This window comes from Pelophylax lessonae, assembly GCF_965119305.1.
Source record: "Pelophylax lessonae genome assembly, chromosome: 9".
Taxonomy (NCBI): domain Eukaryota; kingdom Metazoa; phylum Chordata; class Amphibia; order Anura; family Ranidae; genus Pelophylax; species Pelophylax lessonae.
Genome location: NC_138776.1, coordinates 94,879,346 through 94,905,834, shown reverse-complemented (window position 1 = coordinate 94,905,834; position 26,489 = coordinate 94,879,346). Strand labels below are relative to the sequence as shown.

Below are 26,489 nucleotides of genomic sequence, written 5' to 3'. Positions count from 1 at the left end.
CCTCTGGAACTCCCTACCCCAGTATGTCCAGTCAGCTCCTACCCTGTCTACCTTTAGGGGATCCTTAAACTCATTTATTCAGGGAAGCCTACCCTACTTCCACCTGGAAAACTGTACCTAAGTCACCTCCATCAGAACCTTTTGTGCCCCCCTCTCCCTTCCTTTAGATTGTAGGCTCCACAAGCCGGGCCCTCCTATTCCTACTGTGCCACTTTATCTTTTAAAGCACTGTGCAAGCTGTTGGAGCTTTATAAATCCTGTGTAATTAAAATCATCTAAAAAAAAAAAAAAAAAAAAAAAAAGTGTACCAATTAAAACCCTCCAATATTTCCTATATTACAAAATTAGGATTTGGGGATATATAGTACAACCATAGAATTTCCGAAGACTGGCCAGCAATAACAGCCTAATATATTTCTGACATGACAGGTTTCCTTTAGGAAAATATTTGACATTATCTGACCACATTTCCTTGCAGCACTTCCTGTGCTCCCCATTTCTATTCTATATCTTTCATTTTCTTTACTGTAAATACACATCTTATTTTCCTTCTTGATTTGCCGCCCTGTAACATGCTTCAACCTTTACTCGGGTCTCCTTATGTGTCTCTTCATGGTTTCCTAATCTATTTTTGGCTGTAGTTTAATACTAACTGATTGATATGTAATGCATTTTCCATATATGGCTTTCATTGAAGAAGCAATGTTCCCTATCCAATCCGATACCTGCCACCCTAAATAGCCCATGAAATTGGCTGTGCTGCAGCCGAGCAAACCCATCTTATCCTTGCTATGCCAATGTACGTTTATTTTTTATTTTTGTTACAGCCACTTGATTGCTATTACATGTTCCATTCGTTATCCACAGAGTAGGAAATCAGCATCTGGTCTATATAAACAATTGAACTGTACACATATGTTAGGTTGCACATTCACATGTGTCCCAAAGAGGGTCTTGGTATTGGTACAGAGATGGTTTTATTGCACATTGGACAAGAGTTCCGCACCTCTAACCATTTGATGAGGCACCTGCAGAAAATAAAAAATAGGATTAAATAGATTAAAAAGTTCTAACTTTAATTGTAGAGGTTTTATTCTAGGTCAGTAACTGCAAAAGTAGCTTGTATATAGACATCAGAGCCTGATTGACCCCTTTAAAATATGCCTTGCAATAGGAAAGCCAAACTGTGTGCCAGGTGCTGCCACCCGGTTATGTCCCCCGGTGGCACTACCCCTTCTGATGTCATGTGACGTCAGAAGGGACAGGGCCACAGGGGGTGACTTAACCGGCTGGCCCTGACCCTTGCCTCCTACTAGAGCTGTCAAATCCAAGCTAGAACGGTTAGTGGGAGGCCTCCCAGGAGGCAAAAGCATTTTCTTTTTTTTTCAATTTTTTCTATTTTTCGGGTCCGGCAGGCGTTGATTGGCAATGGATTTACATTGAGGGACACTATTTTTTATATTTAAATAAAGGACTTGTCAAAAACTGTTTCCTGTGTTTCTTACTTTTTGACAATTTTTTGGGGGGGAATACCGGCTACCCATTCACATGGGGGGGGGGGGGGACGGCACTGGGATCTGCCCCTTATTAAAGGAAGCTTCCAGACTCCGATAAGCCCCCCACCTGCAGACACTGACAACCACAGCCCAGGATTGTCGGGAAGAGGCCCTTGTCCCCATCAACATGGAGACAAGGTGCTTTGGGGTGGGGGACCCGGAGCCCTCCCTGCCCCAAAGCACCCACCCCCCAATGTTGAGGGCATGTGGCCTGGTATGGTTCAGGAGCAGACCCCCTTTTTCCTGACCTGCCGGGCTGCATGCTCAGATAAGAGTCTGGTATGGAATCTGGTACGCCATTTTTTTAAAATTTTTCCCCTGAAAATCCATACCAGATCGGAAGTGCCTGTTATTGACTGCTGGTGGAGGGGGACTTCAGGCCGATTTTTTTTTTTTTTTTTTTTTTTTTTTTTTTTTTTTAAAGTCAACGGGACTGACTCATCGGTTGTTAAGGACATGGCAGCCAACTTCCTGGCCCCATTCTTTCACAACCAACTTACACTGTGCCCTGATTGGGCACAGAATGCACTGTGCAGTGCTCAGTGCATTGCAGAGTGTTCAGCCCAAACTCTTGCTCAGGCCGAACCCTTCACTCATCTTTACTTAGCAGCTCCAGAATTTCTTCAGCCTAGACAAGCTCTTATGAGCACTAAACAGCTGCAGATTTCTATTTTTCCTTTGCACATACAAATTAACTGTGCTTTGCCCAAATCCTGAACAAGTATTCATGCCTCCACAACTTGTATCCTGTGGAAAAAGAATTGATGGGGGGGAAAAAATGGTCTGTTCTTATAGTGGATCCTGTCAGTTCAGCTCTCAACAAGCATCTCACTATTCCTGTTGAGGATGTTCCTCCTCTTTAAAGTGTGGTTGTTAACCTCAGACATGAAATATAAACAAAACATATTCCTCTATGGGTGTACTTGTCTCAATCCATAGCATTAAACTAGGGAATGGGGGGGAGGGTACAGATGTAGAATTAGCCAGTGGAAAGCAAGATTCAGAGGGCAGAAATGGGGGCATTAGCGGTAGGGTGTTTGGAGCTCCTATACCCAGGGTGGGTATGGGGAAAAACCACAAGAGCAGCCTAAAAACATCAAATGAGGATATTTGTAACCGGTCAAAATTACGAGGTTTGTATACCAATGCTAGAAGCCTGGCCAACAAGATGGGAGAGCTGGAGCTGCTGATGTTTGAGGAGGACTTAGATTTTGTGGGGATAACTGAGACTTGGTTTGACAGCTCTCATGACTGGATGGCGACCATTCAGGGGTATTCCCTTTATCACAGAGATAGAGAAGGTAAAAAAGGGGGAGGGGGTATGTTTGTATATTAAGAACAGTATACAGGTAAATATGAGGGATGATATTAATAATGGAGCTAAGGACGAGGCAGAATCCCTATGGGTAGAACTTCAAAGGGAAGGCACGGTGGGGAAGGTAATATTGGGCGTATGCTATAGGCCCCCCCACCAGAGGGAGGAGGGGGAGGTGGACCTCATTTTACAGATAGGATTGGCAGCAAGGATGGGAAATGTCATTATAATGGGGGACTTTAATTATCCTGATATAGATTGGGCAGAAGGAACCGCACACTCAGCCAAGGCTCGGCAGTTCCTAAATGTTTTGCAGGACAATTTCATGGGTCAGATGGTGAATGCACTGACAAGAAACAATGCGGTACTTGACCTACTGATTACTAACAATGCAGACCTGCTCACGGATATAGAAATACAGGAGAACTTAGGAAACAGTGACCATAGGTCAATAAGTTTCAGTATTAATTACAGTAATAGGAAGCACAAGGGTAATATTAAGACGCTGAATTTCAAAAGAGCCAATTTCCCAAAACTGCGCTCACTGCTAGAAAATATCAATTGGGATAGAACCCTGGGAACAAAGAACACGGAGGAAAAATGGGAGTGCTTCAAGAGCATACTTAACAAAGGGATTGACCAGTGCATTCCAAAGGGAAATAAATTTAAAAGAGCAAAATTAAACCCTGGGTGCCTAAACTCCAACATAAAAATGCATATTAATGCTAAAGAAAAGGCCTTCAAAAAATACAAGACTGAGGGGTCATTGGCAGCATTTAAGCATTACAAAGAGTGTAATAAGAAATGTAAAGATGAAATCAGGGCGGCTAAAATAGAACACGAGAGACATATAGCGGAGGAGAGTAAAAAGAACCCCAAGAAGTTTTTTAAGTATATAAACAGTAAGAAAGTGAGGCCAGAACACATTGGCCCCATAAAAGATGACAAAGGAAATATGGCCACTGAGGACAGAGAAAAGGCGGAAGTGTTAAATAATTTCTTCTCTTCAGTCTTCACAAAAGAATCAGGGGGCTACACAAACCTAGCTTGTAAGGCCGAACTAAACAACACACCTCAGGAAATACCGCCATGGCTAACAGAAGATAGACTTAAAACTAAACTAGAGAAACTTAACATAAATAAATCACCAGGACCGGATGGCTTGCACCCGAGGGTTCTGAAAGAGCTCAGCCAGGTGATTGCCAGACCATTATTCTTGATCTTTAAGGATAGTTTACAGACGGGTATGGTGCCAGCTGATTGGAAAAAAGCCAACGTGGTACCAATATTTAAAAAGGGGCCGAGATGTATCCCGGGTAACTATAGGCCGGTCAGCCTAACATCTGTAGTCTGCAAGATTTTGGAGGGGATGTTAAGGGACCACATACAAGACTTTAGTAATGAAAACTGTATTATTAGTAGTAATCAGCATGGATTCATGAAAAATCGTTCTTGCCAAACCAATCTATTAACCTTCTACGATGAAGTGAGCTGCCACCTAGATAAAGGTAAGCCGGTGGATGTGGTGTATCTGGACTTTGCAAAGGCCTTTGACACCGTTCCCCACAAATGCTTACTGTACAAACTAAGGAAGGTAGGTATGGACCATAGGGTGAGTACCTGGATAGAGAACTGGCTCCAGGGGAGAGTCCAGAGGGTGGTGATTAATGGGGGAGTACTCGGATTGGGCGGGTGTGGAAAGTGGGGTCCCCCAGGGTTCTGTCCTGGGACCAATCCTGTTTAATTTATTCATAAATGATCGAGAGGAGGGGATATCTAGTACAATCTCAGTATTTGCGGATGATACTAAACTAAGCATGCCAATATCTTCTATGCAGGATGTGGAAACCTTACAAGCGGACCTGAACAAAATATCGGGGTGGGCAACTACATGGCAGATGAGGTTTAATGTTGAAAAATGTAAAGTAATGCACTTGGGGGCCAGAAACCAGAAAGGAAGCTACTCACTAGGGGGGGAACCTCTGGGTGAGTCTAGGATGGAAAGGGACCTGGGGGTACTGGTAGACAACAGGCTTGGCAGTGGCATGCAATGCCAAGCCGCTGCAAGCAAAGCCAACAGAATACTGGGATGTATAAAAAAGGGGATTCACTCCAGAAATAAAAAGATTATTCTCCCACTCTACAAGACTCTGGTCCGGCCACATTTGGAGTATGCTGTCCAGTTCTGGGCACCGGGCCTCAGGAAGGATGTGCTGGAATTGGAAAGAGTCCAGAGAAGGGCAACAAAAATAATTAGGGGAATGGAGGACATCAGCTATGAGGAAAGACTACAAGCACTGAACTTATTCTCTCTGGAGAAGAGACGATTGAGGGGGGATATGATATCAATGTACAAATACTGTACTGGCGACCCTAGAATAAGGAACAAACTATTCAGAGAGAGGAGATACAATAAGACACGTGGCCATTCACTAAAACTAGAGGAAAGGCGGTTTAACCTTAAAATGCGTAAGGGGTTCTTCACTGTAAGAGCGGTAAGGATGTGGAATTCTCTTCCACAAGCAGTCGTATCAGCTGGGAGCATTGATAGTTTCAAAAAACTATTAGATGGGCACCTTGGAGACCACAACATACAGGGGTATACAATGTACGGTTAAAAGCAAACACACACACATCATAGGTTGAACTGGATGGACTGATGTCTTTTTTCAACCTCACTAACTATGTAACTATGTAACATTAGTGTCAATTGTCTGCTACTTCCTTCCTCTGCTATCAGCATGAATCACTTCTCAGTTTCCCTGACACCAAGAAAAAAAATGGTGATGATTTTCTCTAGAAAATGTAGGTGGGTGTGTCCCTTTCCTCCAATCAGCTCTCAGAGCTCTTCCTCACTGAGCTCTGTAGAGTTTAATTTAATTTCAGCTCTTGCCCCTGTTTTCTAAGCTCTCAGACAAGCTTTAAAATTCAGCACTGTGAATAAATGTAGAGAAGAGAGGACTGCAGATAAACAGGCACAGCTTATGTAGGAGGATTTGTTTAATCTCTGTCTATCACCTGAGGCTAGTCACTTCACTAACAAAGTTGTAAACCCTTACATATACTCAAAGGATAAGTTCACTTAAAATATAATAAATGCACATTTTTTGCAGGTAAAAAAAAAAATGTGCAGTTACTTTTATTTTTTAGGAGCCTGGAAATCATTGCACCAGCGATTTGCTGCACCTCTGGGCCAATCTGTCATTTCCAGGGGCTACGAAATGGCATTTCTATCCCTGCCCCCTCCCTAATTCCTGCCCTCTATACTTCCAGCTTCATCCTAAAGAGTTTTTGTTTTTATCTTTAACCACTTGCCTTCTGTGCACTTAAACGCCCTTCCCATCCAGGCCAATTTTCAGCTTTCAGCGCTGTCACACTTTGAATGACAATTGCGCGGTCATGCTACACTGTACCCATATGAAATTTTTATCATTTTTTTCACACAAATAGAGCTTTCTTTTGGTGGTATTTAATCACCTCTGGGCTTTTTATTTTTTGCAAAAAAAAAAGAAAAAAGACAGAAAATTTTGAAAAAAAAAAAAAAAGTTTTTCTTATTTTCTGCGAGTAAATTTTGAAAATAAATTTTTCTCCTTCACTGATGTGCGCTGATGAGGCGGCACTGATGGGCACTGATAGGCTGCACTGATGGGCACTGATGAGGTGGCACTTATGGGCACTGATGAGGTGGCACTTATGGGCACTGATGAGGAGGTACTAATATGCCGCACTGATGAGCACTGATAGGGGGCACTGATAGGCGGCACTGATGAGCACTGATAGGCGGCACTGATGAGCACTGATAGGCGGCACTGCTGGGCACTGAGAGGCGGCACTGACGGGCACTGATAGGCGGCACTGATGGGCACTGGCGGATGGCACTGGACACTGACGGGTGGCACTGATGAGCAGCACTGATGGGCAGCACCATCAGTGCCCACACTCAGTGCCCATAGTGCCAGTCAGTGCTCATCAGTGCTTAGATGAGCAGGCACTGATGAGCACTGACTAGCAGCACTATGGGCACTGATTGTGGGCATTGATGGGGGACACTGATGGGGGGGCACTGTGTGTGTGTTTTTACCTCTAGTAATCAGGGCACTGGTGATCAGTGCCCTGATTACATTCTCCTGTGTCCCCGGCGCTGTGAGGCTCCCCCTCCTTCCTCACACTGCAGGCTCCGTGTGAGGAAGGAGTGCCGGCGATGAGAGATGATCTCATATGTTTACATATGAGATCATCGCTCATTGGATGGCCCAATCACGTGGTGAATGGCCGCTGTGATTGGCCATTCACCACACAGATTTCCCCTGCAGCGCGCTCGCGGGAGCGCTCGGGGGGCGTGTCACTGGGAGGCCGTTTAAAAACGGCCTCCCGAAAATTCGAGTCCGCGCTGCCGAATATAGGCTGTAGCGCGGATGGGGGAAGGTTAAATTTACATTTCTCTATCGTTTATTGACGGACGCAGTTCTCTCTGATTCATATCAGTAGGGTAATACTGCCCCCTACAGGAGTAGGACACTAAGCCGACAAAAGTTCTGGCTACGCCTATGGGCAGTCCTGCAGGGTACACCCTCTCTCTTCCCTCATAGGATGCCAGTATTTAATCTGCCTAGTAAGGAGTAAGGACCTAGTTCCTTGCTGGGACTTTGGTCCTGACATACAAGTATGTTGCCTGGTCGGCTATGTTTGGCCTTGGGGACTTGTTCTTTTTTGCTGTTCCCACCCCTCATTTTATGGCACTGCTTTGGGACGTCCCTACTGATATGAATCAGAGAGAACTGCGCCCGTCAATGAACGATAGAGAAAACTGGATTTTTGACTTACCGTAAAATCCTTTTCTCTTAAGTTCATTGACGGACGCAGTACCCGCCCCTCTATTTTGAGTTGGTGTTACTTTTCGGACACTGCATTGATACAAAACTGGCATCCTATGCAGGAAGAGAGAGGGTGTACCCTCTGGGACTGCCCATAGGCATAGCCAGAATTTTTTTCTGCCTAGTGTCCTACTCCTGTAGGGGGCTGTATTACCCTACTGATATGAATCAAAGAGAACTGCGTCCGTCAATGAACTTAAGAGAAAAGGATTTTACGGTAAGTCAAAAATCCATTTTTTTTCCCCACATATACAGTGGGTACGGAAAGTATTCAGACCCCCTTAAATTTTTCACTCTTTGTTATATTGCAGCCATTTGCTAAAATCATTTAAGTTCATTCTTCTTCCTCATGAATGTACACACAGCACCCCATACTGACAGAAAAACACAGAATTTTTGACATTGTTGCAGATTTATTAAAAAAGAAAAACTGAAATATCACATGGTCCTAAGTATTCAGACCCTTTGCTGTGACACTCATATATTTAACTCAGGTGCTTTCCATTTCTTCTGATCATCCTTGAGATGGTTCTACACCTTCATTTGAGTCCAGCTGTGTTTGATTATACTGATTGGACTTGATTAGGAAAGCCACACACCTGTCTATATAAGACCTTCCAGATCACAATGCATGTCAGAGCAAATGAGAATCATGAGGTCAAAGGAACTGCCTGAAGAGCTCAGAGACAGAATTGTGGCAAGGCACAGATCTGGCCAAGGTTACAAAAAGATTTCTGCTGCACTTAAGGTTCCTAAGAGCACAGTGGCCTCCATAATCCTCAAATGGAAGACGTTTGGGACGACCAGAACCCTTCCTAGAGCTGGCCGTCCGGCCAAGCTGAGCTATCGGGGGAGAAGAGCCTTTGATGAGAGAGGTAAAGAAGAACCCAAAGATCACTGTGGCTGAGCTCCAGAGATGCAGTCAGGAGATGGGAGAAAGTTGTAGAAAGTCAACCATCACTGCAGCCCTCCACCAGTCGGGGCTTTATGGCAGAGTGGCCCGACGGAAGCCTCTCCTCAGTGTAAGACACATGAAAGCCCGCATGGAGTTTGCTAAAAAACACCTGAAGGACTCCAAGATGGTGAGAAATAAGATTCTCTGGTCTGATGAGACCAAAATAGAACTTTTTGGCCTTAATTCTAAGCGGTATGTGTGGAGAAAACCAGGCACTGCTCATCACCTGTCCAATACAGTCCCAACAGTGAAGCATGGTGGTGGCAGCATCATGCTGTGGGGGTGTTTTTCAGCTGCAGGGACAGGAAGACTGGTTGCAATCGAGGGAAAGATGAATGCGGCCAAGTACAGGGATATCCTGGACAAAAACCTTCTCCAGAGTGCTCTGGACCTCAGACTGGGCCGAAGGTTTACCTTCCAACAAGACAATGACCCTAAGCACACAGCTAAAATAACGAAGGAGTGGCTTCAGAACAACTCCGTGACTGTTCTTGAATGGCCCAGCCAGAGCCCTGACTTAAACCCAATGGAGCATCTCTGGAGAGACCTAAAAATGGCTGTCCACCAACGTTTACCATCCAACCTGACAGAACTGGAGAGGATCTGCAAGGAGGAATGGCAGAGGATCCCCAAATCCAGGTGTGAAAGACTTGTTGCATCTTTCCCAAAAAGACTCCTGGCTGTATTAGATCAAAAGGGGGCTTCTACTAAATACTGAGCAAAGGGTCTGAATACTTAGGACCATGTGATATTTCAGTTTTTCTTTTTTAATAAATCTGCAACAATGTCAACAATTCTGTGTTTTTCTGTCAGTATGGGGTGCTATGTGTACATTCATGAGGAAGAAGAATGAACCTAAATGATTTTAGCAAATGGCTGCAATATAACAAAGAGTGAAAAATTTAAGGGGGTCTGAATACTTTCCGTACCCACTGTATATACTTTCTACTCTTGTTTAGCCAATTTGTTGTCTAGCCATTCAGGCTCTCCTCTGCACTAAAAGTCTTCACAAAAGTTCTGGATCCACTTCTGACCTTGCTAAGATCTCAGGACATCCATGTCACAAGGGTAGCTGGACAAACCTGAAAGATTCCTCAGCTGCGGTCTTACATCATCCAGAGACAAGCCAGTTCCCTCAAACTTTTGGATAGTTGATTAACTTCAAGAAGTCTACCCTACAGACTTTCCATTACCTGGAGTGTTTGGGGCTGATCTTGGATACAGCTCAGGCCAAAATTACCAGGAATAAAGATGGTTTCTCTGAGGGCTTAATTTTGAACTCCCTCAGGTCAACCAGGCATCCCTTAACTTGTTTCTGTGAGTGTACTGGGTGAGGTCTCATGGTGTATTCCTGCTAGGCAGTTCCCTTTGCAGCTAAAGTGGATCCTTTTCTCTGGATCGCCCACTACTGCTGTACTGCCAGATGAAAATCTTCCTGGCATGGTGGATCTTTAACTCAGTCCTTAAATCCAAGGGACACGGCCGACACAGATTTCCCCCGCAGCGCGCTCGCGGGAGCGCGCGGGGGGCGTGTCACTGGGAGGCCGTTTAAAAACGGCCTCCCGAAAATTCGAGTCCGCGCTGCAGCCGTATATAGGCTGTAGCGCGGATGGGGGAAGGTTAAATTTACATTTCTCTATCGTTTATTGACGGACGCAGTTCTCTCTGATTCATATCAGTAGGGTAATACTGCCCCCTACAGGAGTAGGACACTAAGCCGACAAAAGTTCTGGCTACGCCTATGGGCAGTCCTGCAGGGTACACCCTCTCTCTTCCCTCATAGGATGCCAGTATTTAATCTGCCTAGTAAGGAGTAGGGACCTAGTTCCTTGCTGGGACTTTGGTCCTGACATACAAGTATGTTGCCTGGTCGGCTATGTTTGGCCTTGGGGACTTGTTCTTTTTTGCTGTTCCCACCCCTCATTTTATGGCACTGCTTTGGGACGTCCCTACTGATATGAATCAGAGAGAACTGCGCCCATCAATGTACGATAGAGAAAACTGGATTTTTGACTTACCGTAAAATCCATTTCTCTTAAGTTCATTGACGGACGCAGTACCCTAGTCTCAACAGGAGTGTATACTCCCAATCCACATTCTGGAATGGAGAGCCACAGGACTGACTTTACACTTGACCCCTCTCCTACATAGTCACCCACAAGGGGGTACCAGAAGTTGGACAGCCCTGAAAGAAGCAAATCTTGATTATCTCATGGGTGGAGAATTACATTTGAACTCTATCTACATAACGGGAATGGAAAATTAGCAAGCAGATTCCCGAATCACCAATGTCTGGACTTATAGGAGTAGGACCTCCATCCTGAGATTTTTCTGTTGGGTTGTCACAAATGAAGAACACCAAATGTGAAACTCATGGATAGTTTGTGGCTAGGTCCAGGTATCCACTTGGCCTTTCCAGTGGATACCCTGCTGATTCCTTGGTCTTCATTCAGACTGATCTATGCATTGTCTACAGTAATGATTCTCCTTCTACTGTTCTGCAAAAAAAAAGAGGAAGAACAGATTCTGGTGATCCGCATCACTCCAAATTGGCCCTGGAGAACTTTGAAAAAGGTAAGGGCTGGTCAATGAAGAGTCTACATGTCTGTGTTCCAACAGGCCAGACCCCCTGTCACAGGGCCCTCTGTTCAACCCAGCTTCTCAGTTGCTGGCTTAAATGACATGGCTGTTTAAATTCCAGGTCTTAAAGGATGAGGGACTTTGCTGATTCTCATTCTCATCTTGCTCCAGGTGGGAAATCTGCCGTTCAAAAAAAATCTACCATTTCACCTGGAGGACCTACTTTGACTGGTACGAGAACAGGTACCTCAACCCTGGGAAGGCATCCTGGGCTTCCTCCAGTCTGGTCTGGATCTGAGTCTGGCTCTAAGTACTCCAGAAGGACAGATTTTGGTCTTATCCATTGTATTCTAGTAACCTTTGGCTTTGCACTCTTGTCCAGATCTCTAGCCAAGGAGTTGCTCATATTAATCCCCCTTTTAAACCCTCTTTGTCACTCTGTGGTCTGAATCTGGTACTTCAAAAACTTCTCTTTCAGGATATCTTATTGTGGGTAGTAAGGTAATTATTTTTGTTGGCCATTACCTCTGTCAGGCATGATTCCGAGTGAGCCTTTCTTGTAAGGAGTCTTCTTTTCTTACATAAGGACAAACTGGTTCTGAGAACTAGACCCTCCTTTCTCTCCAAGATAGTCTTTTCCTTTCACCTCTAGGACAATTTTGTTCTCCCTTTCCTATGTCCTGCTTCAAAACACACAAAGAAGATTTCACTGCGCTGCCTTGATGTGGTCAGAGCCCAATTAGCTGCAACATCTTTCTTCAGAAAAGGGAAAGATTGCTGAAATACCACCCTGACAAAAAATTTAATTCTTCTCCACTTTATCCAACATTTGGTAGCTACTATGCAGAATCACCTGATAAGTCATTTCTATAGCAAGCACTGCATACTCTTTCTAAATGGGACTTACTTTGTGTGAAAGGCATGGGTACAAGGACACAGTCCAAGTTCTTCCTTCACTCTGAATTCTTCCAGACACACTGCACACACTTGCTGTAGATAAAAAAAACAAAGATTACATACATTTGCCACATATATTAGAGAACATTTTTGATCGTAAATTTTTCTCCTAACTACTTTGATCTGAAATAGTGAAGAAACTCAAGCTACTCATTAAGGGTATTTTCACATTAGAAGGGGTGGGACTGCATTAGGCAGCTATTCCAGCACAGTGCCACCATATGACAAGAAAAAATGCCTTGTGCCTAGTTCACACCACTGTGTTGTGCCAAACACCTTAAAAAGTACTTTGTGCAGTACTATTCTTCCAGCGCAGTATGAGGCAATCCATTGCCTCGCACCTCTCAGCCGGCAATTGAACATAATTAAATGTCTGTGACATTTCAATAAAGTTCATTAAAAAAAAGTGAACAATTGGCGCTGTAGCAATCCTGCTGGACTGCACCACACAGCAGCTGGTGTGAATTAGCCCTTAAGTTGCATTCTCTCAGACACTTAAGCTGGATACACACTATATATTTGTCTTTAGATTTTTTCCTTTAGATTTACCAAAACCATATAATATGAAGTAAAATCTAACACTTTCAATTTGTATGCAATCAGGCAGGCACTTGCACTACATAGTTGAAGGTAAATCTAAAGGAAATCTAACAACAAAAGTTGTACAGTATAGTGTGTATCCAGCCTTAGCCACAATCTAAAGTCCAGTGGCAGGAATCTACTGATTCTTGCCCCTGGGTTTTATAGCTGTGGCCACCCCAGCTGTTTGTATAGCCAGTGATTAACTGCAGCAATCACACTTTGAATGCCTCTCAAATTATTGGATTGACATATTTTCCAGGGAAGGGTAATATTACTGCTACAAACACAGAAAACATTTTAGCTACCTGCCCTTTTCTGTTGCACAATGACTGTGCCCCTGAGAACAAAGACAGATCCATAAAGACATAGTGGGGTTGATTTACTAAAGGCAAAAAGACTGTGCACTTTTGCAAGTGCAGTTGCTTCCAAGCTTTAGTAAATGAGATAAAGCTTCACTTTACAAAGACTACCCAATCACATGCAAGGGGAAAACAAAACCGCATTTTTGCCTGCACATGATTGGATAATGGAAGTCAGCAGAGCTTTACCTCATTTCCTAAGCTCTGGAGCAACTGCACTTGCAGAAGGGCACAGTTTATTTGCCTTTAGTAAATCAACCCCAGTTTGGAGGGAAAAAGCTCTATTGGTCTGCACAGTCTAGACTTTAACCCCTACTGAACACTTTTAGAATGACTGGGAATCTGATTATGTGCTGGTGTTCAACGTCAGTACTTGACCTCATAATTGCTGTTGAAAGCAAATATACAATCCAGAGGGCAACTGGATCTATATGAAACTTACCCCAACAAGGTTGGTTCTCTTTGTTTTGTCTTTTAAGACTACCTAAAACAATATAAAATGATCAACAGATCAGCTTGGCAAAGACAGTAGTGAACAAATGTTATCAGGCTTATTCACGAATACACTATAAAGCAGGCGATACATGGATTGAAATTTGGCAGGTTCAGTAGCGACTGGCCGAATTTCAATCCAAGTGTGGGCACTGTGGTTGACCAGAAGTCGGTCTACCGATTGACTTCTCTACAAACACCCTGTTGGGTTTTAGCCACTTGATCATCACTGCAGTCTCCCTGCTGTCAGAATGCAAAGACACAGCAGGGAGGATTCTCCCATCCACCTCGAATGTGTGAATGGGAATATTGGGTCTGTTTTTCATTCAACCTGCTGGTTGAATAAAAAAATAAAATGACACATCCATTGCTAGCTGAAGGCTAGGTTCACACTAGCCCATGCTCTGAAAAGTAATTTATTGATTGCTTTTCAGAGCTCAATTTACCAACTGCTCTCAGGTAGAAAACTGCCGCCTCCTGAATGCCAGTTTCTCTTCCCCCAATGGCAATTTGTAATGGGCTGCAACCGCGTGACAAGTGTTTAGCTATTGACTTGAAAGACTAAGTTTGACAGATGGTGATGCCTGGTAATTCGGCGTGCTGCTTTACATTTTGCATGATCAAAAGTGTTGGGGCCACAACCTTTTACAATTTAAGTGCGGCGGTCAAGGTGCAGTAAAATAATGGCTCAGCCACCTGTCCTTAAAATTCAATGTGCACTAAGCTATACTTACCATTCAGAAATATCTTTTCTGCGGAAAAAAACTAAATAAAATCAAATACAGAAGCCCTCACAAAAACAGAGTAGCTTTACCACCATATGGCTTAATTCACTAAGCTACAAAACGTGTTATTTAAAATAGCAATCATCAGTAGCGAGTTTTCCTTCCTGAAACTATTATTTTAGATTGATGCGCTGAGCATACTATCCAATCTGCAAATAGTCACCCCAGGAAAACACACTGGTCTTTACCTAGCATCTCATATCTGTCTGCACAGTAAACAGTCATATTCCAATTTCTAATCTCTAGCGAGAAATTCAATTTGATTGGTTAGTGTGTAAAATGCAAGCTCCAGGGATTAAAGTGTAACTAAAGGCAAAACTTTTTTTTTATTGTTTGTGGTCAGAGTGGAGGGGGATCAGAATCCGTCAGTTTTTGTTGCTATCTGTGCCCCATGTTAAGGAGATACACCCTCTCTATTTGTCCCATTTACTATTATCATTGAAAGTAAAACTAAAATCCCAAATTTTGGGTTGTCCCCAGAAAAGTAATAGAGGGCAAATCTTCCAATAAGGACACTAGTTCTGGTAATCTGGGCCCAAGGAACTCCCTTAATTTGCAGGGATTTCCCCTCACTTCCTGTTTGGCTATGAGACAGTGAAATTTCTGAAATGGGACACAGATGTTATAACCCTCCCTTGCTCTATGCGGGAAAAAAAAATGCCTAAAGTTCTACTTTAACCACTTTAAGACCAGAAGATTTTACCCCCTTCCTTACCAGGCCCTATTTTGCAATTCGGAACTGTGTTATTTTAACGGACAATTGCGCGGTCGTGCGACGCTGTATCCAAATAAAATTTACGTCCTTTTGGTGGTATTTGATCACCTGTGCAATTTTTCTTTTTTGTGCTATAAACAAAAAAAGAGCGACAATTTTGAAAAGAAAACAATTTTTCACATTCTGCTATATAACATTCCCGAAAAAAATTTAAATATCAAAATTTTTTAACATTTTAGGCCAATTTGTTTTCTGCTACATATTTTTGGTAAAAAAAAATTGCAATAAGCGTATTTTGATTGGTTTGCGCAAAAGTTATCGCGTTTACTAACTACGGGAAAGATTTATGTTATTTTTATTGGGGTTTTTTTCTAGTAATGGCAGCGATCTGCGATTTTTTTTGCGGGACTGCGACATTGTGGCGGACAGATCGGACCCCTAACTGACATTTTTTACACTTTTGGGGGGACCAGTGACATTACTAGAGTAATCAGTGCTATAAATATGCACTGTTACTGTAATAATGACACTGGCAGGGAAGGGGTTAACCCTATGGGTGATAATAGGGTTCTGTGACACAGGGGAGGTTCTGTGACACAGAGAGAGATCGCAGGTTCAGCTATGCTGACTCCTGGGGTCTCTCCCTGTCTGTCACTGAGAAGATCCGCCTGCTTTGTTTACATAAGTAGGCAGATTCTTCTCACACTTTCCTCGACGATCGGGGAAGGGAGGTGGCAATCGCGCCTCTCCTCCTACGGCTCGACGACTCCCACTGTGTCTAAACACAGCGGGAATGAGCCTCCGGCAGTGCGCGCGTCCCGCCGAGACCACTAGGAGTCCAGCGACGTAGGTCTACGTCGCTGGACCCAGGGGAGCCGCACTGCCGCAGTAGGATTACTGTGAGCAGTCGGCAAGTGGTTAAGCGTTGTGGGTTGCTGTAGGGAATGCAGTCTTTTTTTTTTTTTTATATATTAGGTTAAAATAAGAGCTAATGTTAATCCACAATGGTCAATTACAGCAATACATTAATTGCAAATCAAGTTCTTTGGTAAATTAACATGCAAACCCGGCAAAAACTATTTCCTTTTAGGAACCCCAAAATATTTATAGAACTTCATGTGAATTAAGAAGTACAGTAAAATGAAGACCTGTTGAATGGGGCTTTGTGTTCAGCTTTATCTCATATCTGCCTGGCATGCTCTGTAAGGATTTGAACAGCTGGAGAATATAAATAGCATTAAAAGGGGAAGACTTTCACATTACTATTTAATGACGTACGCCTGCCATTTAACTGGTTCTTCTGTGGTGGAAAAATATGTTTGTCCTAGAGGTAACACTTAGTAGCTTCTAACATGTTTTCAAATCCAATAATTAGTTTGAAATAGAACACAAAAATGGAAGACATTAAGGGGTAGACTTATGAAAACTGGTGCAGCTCTGCATAGTAAACAAATAGCTTTGAGATTTTATTGTCAAAGCTCAAGGTCCAGAACATTTACTCCCCTTTATGGCCAGGCCATTTGTTGCGATAGCGCCCTGTTAAAAGCTGGATACACACTATACAACTTTTGTTGGTAGATTTCCTTTAGATTTAAGCCTCGTACACACGCACCGATTGTTGGCCGTGAATTTTCGGCTAACGTCCGATCGGATTGTCGGCTTGTTAGTATGATGCTTCCGACAACCGACTGCAACTTTTCGGCCGAACAAAATCTGGTGCGCATGCTATAAAATTTTTGTTGGCCGGCAACAGAACGGCCGATTGTTCGTCAGTCAGTACAGATTTCGGCAGACAAAAATCAGATGAGCAAAACTGGGCATGCTCAGAGAAGAAAAAACACACGGAAAGTAAACCAGCACATGACATCACTTTTGTTGGTTGTTGTTGGCCGATGTGCAGTCTAGAGCACAACAACACTGGACAAAAGACGGCCGATCGGTCGGCCAACAATCGGTGCGTGTGTACGAGGCATAACCTTCAACTATGTAGTACAAGGGCCTGCCTGATTGCATACAAATGCTTTAAACATCCCAAGGAGCACTGTGCAAGCGATAATATTGAAATCGAAGGAGTATCAGACCACTGCAAATCTACGAAGACCTGGCCGTCCCTCGAAACTTTCAGCTCATACAAGGAGAAGACTGATCAGAGATGCAGCCAAGAGGCCCATGATCACTCTGGATGAACTGCAGAGATCTACAGCTGAGGTGGGAGACTCTGTCCATAGGACAACAATCAGTCGTATACTGCACAAATCTGGCCTTTATGGAAGAGTGGCAAGAAGAAAGACATTTCTTAAAGATATCCATAAAAAGTGTTGTTTAAAGTTTGTCACAAGCCACCTGGGAGACACACCAAACATGTGGAAGAAGGTGCTCTGGTCAGATGAAACCAAAATCAAACTTTTTGGCAACAATGCAAAACGTTATGTTTGGCGTAAAAGCAACACAGCTCATCACCCTGAACACACCATCCTCACTGTCAAACATGGTGGTGGCAGCATCATGGTTTGGGCCTGCTTTTCTTCAGCAGGGACAGGGAAGATGGTTAAAATTGATGAGAAGATGGATGGAGCCAAATACAGGACCATTCTGGAAGAAAACCTGATGGAGTATGCAAAAGACCTGAGACTGGGACGGAGATTTGTCTTCCAACAAGACAATGATTCAAAACATAAAGCAAAATCTACAATGGAATGGTTCACAAATAAACATATCCAGGTGTTAGAATGGCCAAGTCAAAGTCCAGACCTGAATCCAATCGAGAATCTGTGGAAAGAAATGAAAACTGCTGTTCACGAACGCTCTCCATCCAACCTCACTAAGTTCGAGCTGTTTTGCAAGGAGGAATGGGCAAAAATTTCAGTCTCTCGATGTGCAAAACTGATAGACATACCCCAAGCGACTTACAGCTGTAATCGCAGCAAAAGGAGGCGCTACAAAGTATTAACTTAAGGGGGCTGAATAATTTTGCACGCCCAATTTTTCAGTTTTTTTTTTGTTAAAGTTTGAAATATCCAATAAATTGTGTTCCACTTCATGATTGTGTCCCACTTGTTGATTCTTCACAAAAAATTAGTTTTATATCTTTGTTTAAAGCCTGAAATGTGGCAAAAGGTCGCAAAGTTCAAGGGGGCCGAATACTTTCGCAAGGCACTGTGTATATATATATATACATATATATATATATATATATATATATATACACACACACACACAGTATCTCACAAAAGTGAGTACACCCCTCACATTTTTGCAAATATTTTAATATATCTTTTCATGTGCCAACACTGAAGAAATTACACTTTTCTACAGTGTAAAGTAGTGAGTGTACAGCTTGTATAACTGTTTAAATTTGCTGCCCCCTCAAAATAACTCAACACACAGCCATTGATGTCTAAATTCGCTGGCAACAAAAGGGAGTACACCCCTGAGTGAAAATGTCCATATTGGGCCCAATTAGCCATTTTCCCTCCCTGGTATCATGTGACTCGTTAGTGTTACAAGGTCTCAGGTGTGAATGGGGAGCAGGTGTGGTAAATTTGGTGTTATCACTCTCACTCTCTCATACTGGTCATTGGAAGTTCAACATGGCACGTGATGGCAAAGAACTCTCTGAGGATCTGAAAAAAAGAATTGTTGCTGTATATAAAGATGGCCTAGGCTATAAGAAGATAACCAAGACCCTGAAACGGAGCTGCAGCACGGTGGCCAAGACCATACAGAGGTTTAACAGGACAGGTTCCACTCAGAACAGGCCTCGCAAGTGTCGACCAAAGAGGTTGAGTGCACATGCTCTGCGTCCTATCCAGAGGTTGTCTTTGGGAAATAAACGTATGAGTGCTGCCAGCATTGCTGCAGAGGTTGAAGGGGAGGGGGGGGGGATTAACCTGTCAGTGTTCAGAGCATACGCGCACACTGTATCAAATTGGTCTGATGATTCACAAGAAAGCCTGCAAACAGTTTGCTGAAGACAGGCAGACTAAGGGCATGGATTACTGGAACCATGTCCTGTGGTCTGATGAGACCAAGGTGAGGAGTACAAAGACAAGTGTGTCTTGCCTACAATCAAGCATGGTGTTGGGAGTGTCATAGTCTGGGGCTGCATGAGTGCTGCCAGCACTGGGGAGCTACAGTTCATTGAGGGAACTATGAATGCCAACATATACTGTGACATACTGAAGCAGAGCATGATCCCCTCCCTTTGGAGACTGGGCCACAGGGCAGTATGCCAACATAATAACGACCCCATACACACTTCCAAGACGACCACTGTCTTGCTAAAGAAGCTGAGGGTAAAGGTGATGGACTGGCCAAGGATGTCTCCAGACCTAAACCCTTTTGAGCATCTGTTGAGCATCCTCAAACGGAAGGTGGAGGAGCGCAAGGTCTTTAACTTCCACCAGCACTGTGGTGTCATCATGGAGGAGTGGAAAAGGACTCCAGTGGCAATCTGTGAAGCACTGGTGAACTCCATGCCCAAGAGGGTTAAGGCAGTGCTGCAAAAAAAAAAAAATGGTGGCCGCACTAAATATTGACACTTTGGGCCCAATTTGGACATTTCCATTTTGGGGTGTACTCACTTTTTGTTGCCAGCAGTTTAGACATTAATGGCTGTGTGTTGAGCTATTTTGAGGGGACAGCAAATTTACACTGTTATACAAGCTGTACACTCACTACTTTACATTGTAGCAAAGTGTAATTTCTTCAGTGTTGTCAAACAAAAAGATATAATAAAATATTAACAAAAATGTGAGGGGTGTACTCACTTTTGTGAGATACTGTAGATCTTTTTTTATACTTCAGTTTAATTGTTTTTAATCTTTTAATTGATTTGTACAATATGTACAATTGGAGAATTATTTACATTTATTTGGAGCACACATGTATATGTTATCCTCTGCACATCATCCTCTTTAGAGAATTCTTTGAGGTCTCTGGAATACCCTAGTATGAGGATTGTACCATACAAGAGCGAAAATTGACCTATGGCACTGTGACAGCTTATTCCTTCAAGCACAAAGTGCGTCCAGCAACAACATGTTATTGTGCAGTGATGGCGAACCTTGGCACCCCAGATGTTTTGGAACTATATTTCCCATGATGCTCGTGCACTCTGCAGTGTAGTTGAGCATCATGGGAAATGTAGTTCCAAAACATCTGGGGTGCCAAGGTTCGCCATCACTGTTATAGTGAATGGGGCAGGCGACTGCACCTATCTGCTACCAGCCGCAGCAGAAATCTGAGGGTTTCTGCTGCTATAATTCGCACCGGCCTTAATCGTCGGTGGGAAAGTAGCCTTAGATGTCGTGGCTGAAATGTTTTTCCTTTATTTATTTTCAGCTGGTGGTCCTACCAGTAGCACACTTCTTCTCCTAGGGTGGCAACACTTGCAATACTGTAAATATCAAAAGGCATCATTGTCACCCCAGGACAAGATTACAGAATACTCCTCCCCTCATTTTTATGACATATAGGGTGTTTTGTTTTCCACAGAGATAGCTTGGAACAATATAACTGATAAAACATACATGGGGCACAGGATGGTACCCACATACAAGATGCTGGCAGGGTCAGTGGTAATATTTTTTGTATAACGCCACAAAGCACATTGCAAAAATGCTCAGAGATCCTCTCCCTACAACTGCTGTCACAATTTAAAAACAGCATGGCTGTGCAAGGCTCCGGCCACCCAGCCACGTCATTTATTTTCAGCTTCCTGTGAATGAATAGACTACAAACACCATTAGTCATTGCAATTGATATAGCTTGTAGTTCTCTGGTGAGCGCTTTTGTAGTTTATTGATCTTTCTGTTCTCAAGCAACTGCCTGTCTGTATCGAAGGCTCGGGCAGACAGCTATCCTGAGAGTCTGCAGGAGCCTGGCATTGCACCCACAATCTGCTGATTGTGGGTGCAATGCTTTGTTTTTTTTTCAAAAGTTGAGCCTGAGCCTTTCAATATATCCTGGTCCTGAATCCACCCCACTCTGACTGGATTTGGAACAAGGTCTCTCTGTCCTTCTTTCCTCCTCACTTGTTCCTCATTTTGGCCTGATCTACATAGTTGTAAATAAAATGCACTATTTACCTTTAAAAAGTGCTAAACCTTTCATCCAATTTTTAAATGGCTGCATTTGTAAATTTAAAAAGCCATTATAAGCTCTTGTTCATGCCAGTGCGATTTGTTATGCAATTTAAAAATTCAAAATCACATGACAAGCCGCTCCCTATTGCTGGCAATGGGATCGTTCAAATCGTGTCAATTTAAGTCGCAGCAACTTTGAAAGAGGTTCCTGCACTACTTTTTAGAGATTTCATTTCATCTTGCATTGATTTCTGTTAAATAAATTTGCAAGCCACAATGAAAACGGAGATCCAAAATGCACCGAGCTGCGGCTTTGAAACTGCAGTGAAGTATCGCGATTTCAAAGCTGCACTGGTGTGAACCAGGGCTAAAGGAATAGTAGTGGGGAAAAAAAGCACTTGTAGGTTTACCTAATCTTTTTGTATAAATCTCTTTTAAGGGGGTGTCGCAGGGGGTGTGTCCTATGCCTATATCCTTTTGCTAACAGGTGTCCTTTGTTCCCGTCTTAAAAAGTTGGGAGGTATGTGCTTACACTATTAGACCAGCAGCTCTATGCACAGAAACTGAGCCTGCCCGCTGACTCTCCAAATCATGTGAGCTATTCTTCAAAGGATAATAGGAGACTGATATAGAGACATATTCATACTTGTGTGTAAAAAGATAATTATAAATGAATAACTGGATGCATAACACAATATAATTCTTCTCCCTGTACCCCATGAGCAGCCATATGTTACCTTTTTATATCCTCGCCTCCTGTACTGTTCCTGATGTTTCAGTCTAAAACAAAAGGAAAAACAGTAAATGGCTTATGCTAACAGTAAAAACCACAAAATCAATGAGGTAAAAATGTTATAACAACCACTGGGCTTTTCATGTTCCACAAACAGGCTGTGCTTGTATGTGCCCCAGCATAATACACAAAAGCTAATATGGTGAGACTGTAGATGTAATGATAGCTCAATGCAAATTGTAAAATAGTAATAATAGTAATGACTGTTTCTATACAGAATATTGAAAATGCACGGTAATGTTTACAGTGACATACAGTGTATAACAGTGTATAAACATTAGAAACACTGAAAAGCACCCTCAGAAATTGTCTTTGTTGCAGAATTAAATTTAGAACAGAATGCAAATCCCCCTTTCACTTCTCACAAACCTCCCTGATTAACAGCCACACAATTGTAAAGCTTACAAGTGCATCAAGCAAGACAGCTTTAGGCCAACCTACATATTCACATATGTGAATTGCATTGATACGCATTTTTTACATAGCCATTAATTTTAATGGCATTTCAACGCACCATGCACATTGGCGTAGAACAAAAAGGCACTGAACCTCTTTAAGGTGAGTTGGCAGCCAATTCCAAAATGAATGTACTGTCGCAATGCAAAACACAGCAAGCCAAATAGAAATAAACAGGCCGCATACTCCCACCGATGTAAAACCAGCTTTTATATAATAGATGATTCACAACATTTAATCTCAACTGTCCAACTTTAAATTCAACCTGTTGCACCCACACAAGGAGCTTTACCATAAAGGAATTAAGTGGGAGATAGACAGCATTGCCGGCCACACTAGCTGACTCATTAGGTCAGTGGCACCATGCTGCAACCACCTGCCAGGCACAGCTATGGTGGTTGTGGCACCGTATTTCAAAGTCAAAAATAGAAAAAAAAAACCCTGATTATAGAAAAACTGGGGCAGAAGGTGGCAGTAGCTTGGGTTCAAACGAGGACTGAAAAGCAATCTGCCACAGATTGCTTTTTAGAGGCTGTCAAAGTCTACTGCCCATGTGAAAGAAGCCTAAACCCTGCCAGGAGCTCTACTCCTTTCCCACTCTTTCCAAACAAAAAGCAAAGGTTTTGGTTATAGATATACGAAGATCTAATACATAATGATTTGTGTTTAATTTTTACCTGAAGAAATAGCAGCAAAAAATAAGGCAGAATACAAGGAGTAGAAATCCAGCTCCAAAGACGAGGATGAACAGGTTGAATGGTGCTGCGCGGAGATTGTCTTGAGTCATATTATACTTCTGCATGGAATGATCCGCAGACATTCTGTACCAGAGAGCAGGCCAGGTGAGTTTGGTACACACAAATTATAAGATCAAGATAGTTAAGTTTGTCTCTAGCAAACACATCAATCTACAGTACTTTACAGCAGCCGTTGACATAGAAGCACCCCGTCATACTGGTAGAGCTTCTCCATGTGGATGAGATATCCAAACAGTGCATGTGGTGTCTACATCCACCCCATGGTCTCATGAGGAGATCCAGAAAACTGTGGGACAGGTTTGAAAACAACAGATAATTATTGCTGTAAGCTTTTCTTTCATGAACTATGTAAAATGTGTCCTGTTGGTCATTATACTATACCTAGACATAAGACAACATAAATGTAGTCACGTAAAAAAAAGTAGCATCTGAAAGTAACAATTGGCTATTGTAAGAAAATGTCTGCCTATGTAAACCCTAATAAAGCTAAATGATTTCACAGAACGAATATGTGAATTTACAAATTTCAAAAATGGCACTGACCAGACTTGTGTTGATCTGGTGCAATCTCTTTTAAATCCATCAAAATCTGTTGTGCGAGGAGAGCTACCTACATAATTTATTTACTCTAAGTTCACACCTAGGCAGCTCTGTGAGCCGTGTTTTGCGCAGAGACGGCAGCTCATTCATTTGAATGGGCTGCCATGACTCCAGAAATGCAGGGAAAAGGTCCCTGCGCCAATTCTGGAATTGCAGTCCCCACGGGAACCACAAGTGCTGTGCGGTTCTCAGTGCGTGTGCACTTTCCAGTGTGTGCGGCGAGCAGGTGGTTGTGCTTACCCGCAGGGGGAACCACTCACACAAGATGTGAAGCCCAACTCAAATTTAGAATACTTTATTATTCTCAGCAGGGAAATTATTATTCCTCCAGGAATTAAAATAAAATGGCTCTCACTCTGCACACTACAAGGGTTTCATGTTCGTTATATATAGGGATGATAAAAAAGGGAGAAATACTTACCTTTTTCATCGTTCTAGCAACTTCCTTCCTTCTGTGACAGCTTCCTTGCAGCCTCCCCACTAAGCTGCTCACAGGCACAGTTGACCCTTTTCCCTTCCTTTTACAAATCAGGGTTAAAAGCCCTGCAATGTACACAATGATGAAGAGGGGCTGCCAAGAAGAAGACGGCAACACCAGAGCTAGATGGAGAGGAGGATAGGCTAAGTATTAATGCCTGTTCCTGTACCCCCTAGACATAAAAGGCCCTCACTGCAAGGTTAGATTTTTTCTAAATTCCTTGAGTTGAGCTTTAATATGAATCCAACCAGACAGACTCATACTATATCAGTGGTCTCAAAACTGTGGCCCATGGGCTGGATATGGCCCTTTGCTTGCCTTTATCTGGCCCTTGGGACACTATTCCTCCAACAGATACCAATAATGGGGCACTATTCCTACCGCTGACACTAACAACAGGGCATAATTCCTGTCAATGATACCAACAAAAGGGTGCTATTCCTACCACTGACCCCAATTAACGCAGTTGCACTATTCCTTCCCCCCCATGACACCAACGAGGGGGCACTGTTCCCCTCACTGACACCAACGGTAGGGAACTATTCTTCCTACTGACACCAATGATGGGGCACGATTCCTTCCCCGATACCAACAATGGGGCACTATATCTCCCACTAATACCAATGATGTGGCATTGTTTACTCCCATTGACGCCGGGGCATTTTCTACTCTCACTGGGTACAGTCCGGCCCCTTAAAGTCTGAAGGACAGTAAACTTGCCCTTTGTTTAGAAAGTTTTGAGACCCCTGTACTTCATATTCTGTGGTAAATCTAAATGAGTTTGTAATCTGTGCACTTTATACAGTTATAGACATTTAATAAGTATTGGTAGCAGTATACAATAAGACCACCATAATGCTTGGGTATCTAAACTGAACCTTGAGTATAGTGAGCCTATGTAACAACTCTGCGCAAAAAGGAACTGTGTGCAACAACCTATTTCATTGGTCTTAAGACAGATAATTGTATAAATCCTGAGTGTTTGTTATGGGTTACTACAAACATCTTTTCTATTCTGCATCATGCCAGGTATTCATTTCCCAACACATATTGATTGTATAAGTTTACTAGGGTGTTCTTTACATTCACCTGTCACTCATACAGGAAGAACACTGTGCATTCATTCTTCTCCACCACTACAACTTTTTGAAAATAACATTTTCAAAACTCATTCTGAATATATGTAAATGATAATCAGCTGTGATGGGCTTACAATTGAATATTAATTACACAAACCCATAAACATCACACATTAACAAGAAAAGTACTTACTAAGTCATTATATGCAGGAACTCTTTGTAGGAAGGTAGTCCATTGACTCATCCTGGTCAGAATCAGTGGTCGAAATGTGTGCCCGTTCACTGATCAGATGACCCTGGCAGGGTAGCCCAGAACTGTTGAGGAAATCCTGTCCTTTGTTCTGCCATTGTACACAGACAATTAGCTGGTCTGGGGAGGTCACATGGCAGTCAGCACTGGCCTTTTGTTCAAAACTTCTCTTGTATTGCAAACATGCTTCTTTTAATAGGAACAGGGCAAAAAAGCCAGAGATAATTTAATGGAAAACTAGCAAACACATGCCCGTTTCTTGAAGAGGTCATTTGGATTAGTGCATAGGGATAGGTCTTCCCAAACTTCTAATTCCTTCTGCTAAAGAGAAATTGAGGTGAAGCAAATAGGCAACACATAGGGGAAGATTAACTATAACTGGTTAACTATAACTGGTGCACATAGAATCTGGTGCAGCTGTGCATAGTAACCAATCAGCTTCTAGCTTTTATTGTCAAAGTTTAATTGAGCAATAATTCAGAAGCTGATTGGTTACCTGTCACAGCTGCACCAGCTTCTGTGCGCACCAGTTTTAGTAAATTTCCAACATAGAATTGAATGCCTGAAGTTCTAACCAATTTAAAGTGGGCATGAATTCAGAAAGTAAAGATTTGCTATGTTTTAGAGAAAATTTAGAAGCGTTAATTTTGCCTAAGCAGTACCTTTTGTCTTGAAATCCTCCAGAAAAATACAAGAGCACTTCCTCAGATGCAAGACATTTTTTAAATTATATTAACAGTAATAAAGCAAGGTCAGCGCACATTGGCCACATAAAGGACAATAAAGGGAGGAAATTTACAGATGGCAACTGTACTAAA

General features: G+C 42.8%; 1 protein-coding gene across 2 annotated transcripts; it reads right to left on the bottom strand.

The window, feature by feature from the left end:
• Positions 1 to 540: 540 nt before the first annotated feature.
• Positions 541 to 25,927, bottom strand: LOC309563722 (RING finger protein 122-like). 2 transcript variants are annotated; one of them, XM_082268319.1, is made up of 7 exons: positions 25,615 to 25,927; positions 23,429 to 23,550; positions 23,184 to 23,327; positions 21,995 to 22,037; positions 13,622 to 13,663; positions 12,189 to 12,271; positions 541 to 1,028 (listed from the first exon to the last, which is right to left on the bottom strand). In XM_082268319.1, the coding sequence occupies exons 2-7, from the start codon at positions 23,476 to 23,478 to the stop codon at positions 932 to 934; spliced, it is 459 nt and encodes a 152-aa protein (XP_082124445.1). In that variant the 5' UTR covers positions 23,479 to 23,550; positions 25,615 to 25,927; the 3' UTR covers positions 541 to 931. The 2 variants fall into 2 exon arrangements, with proteins under 2 accessions (XP_082124445.1, XP_082124446.1); XM_082268320.1 differs by lacking the exon at positions 23,429 to 23,550.
• Positions 25,928 to 26,489: the final 562 nt, after the last annotated feature.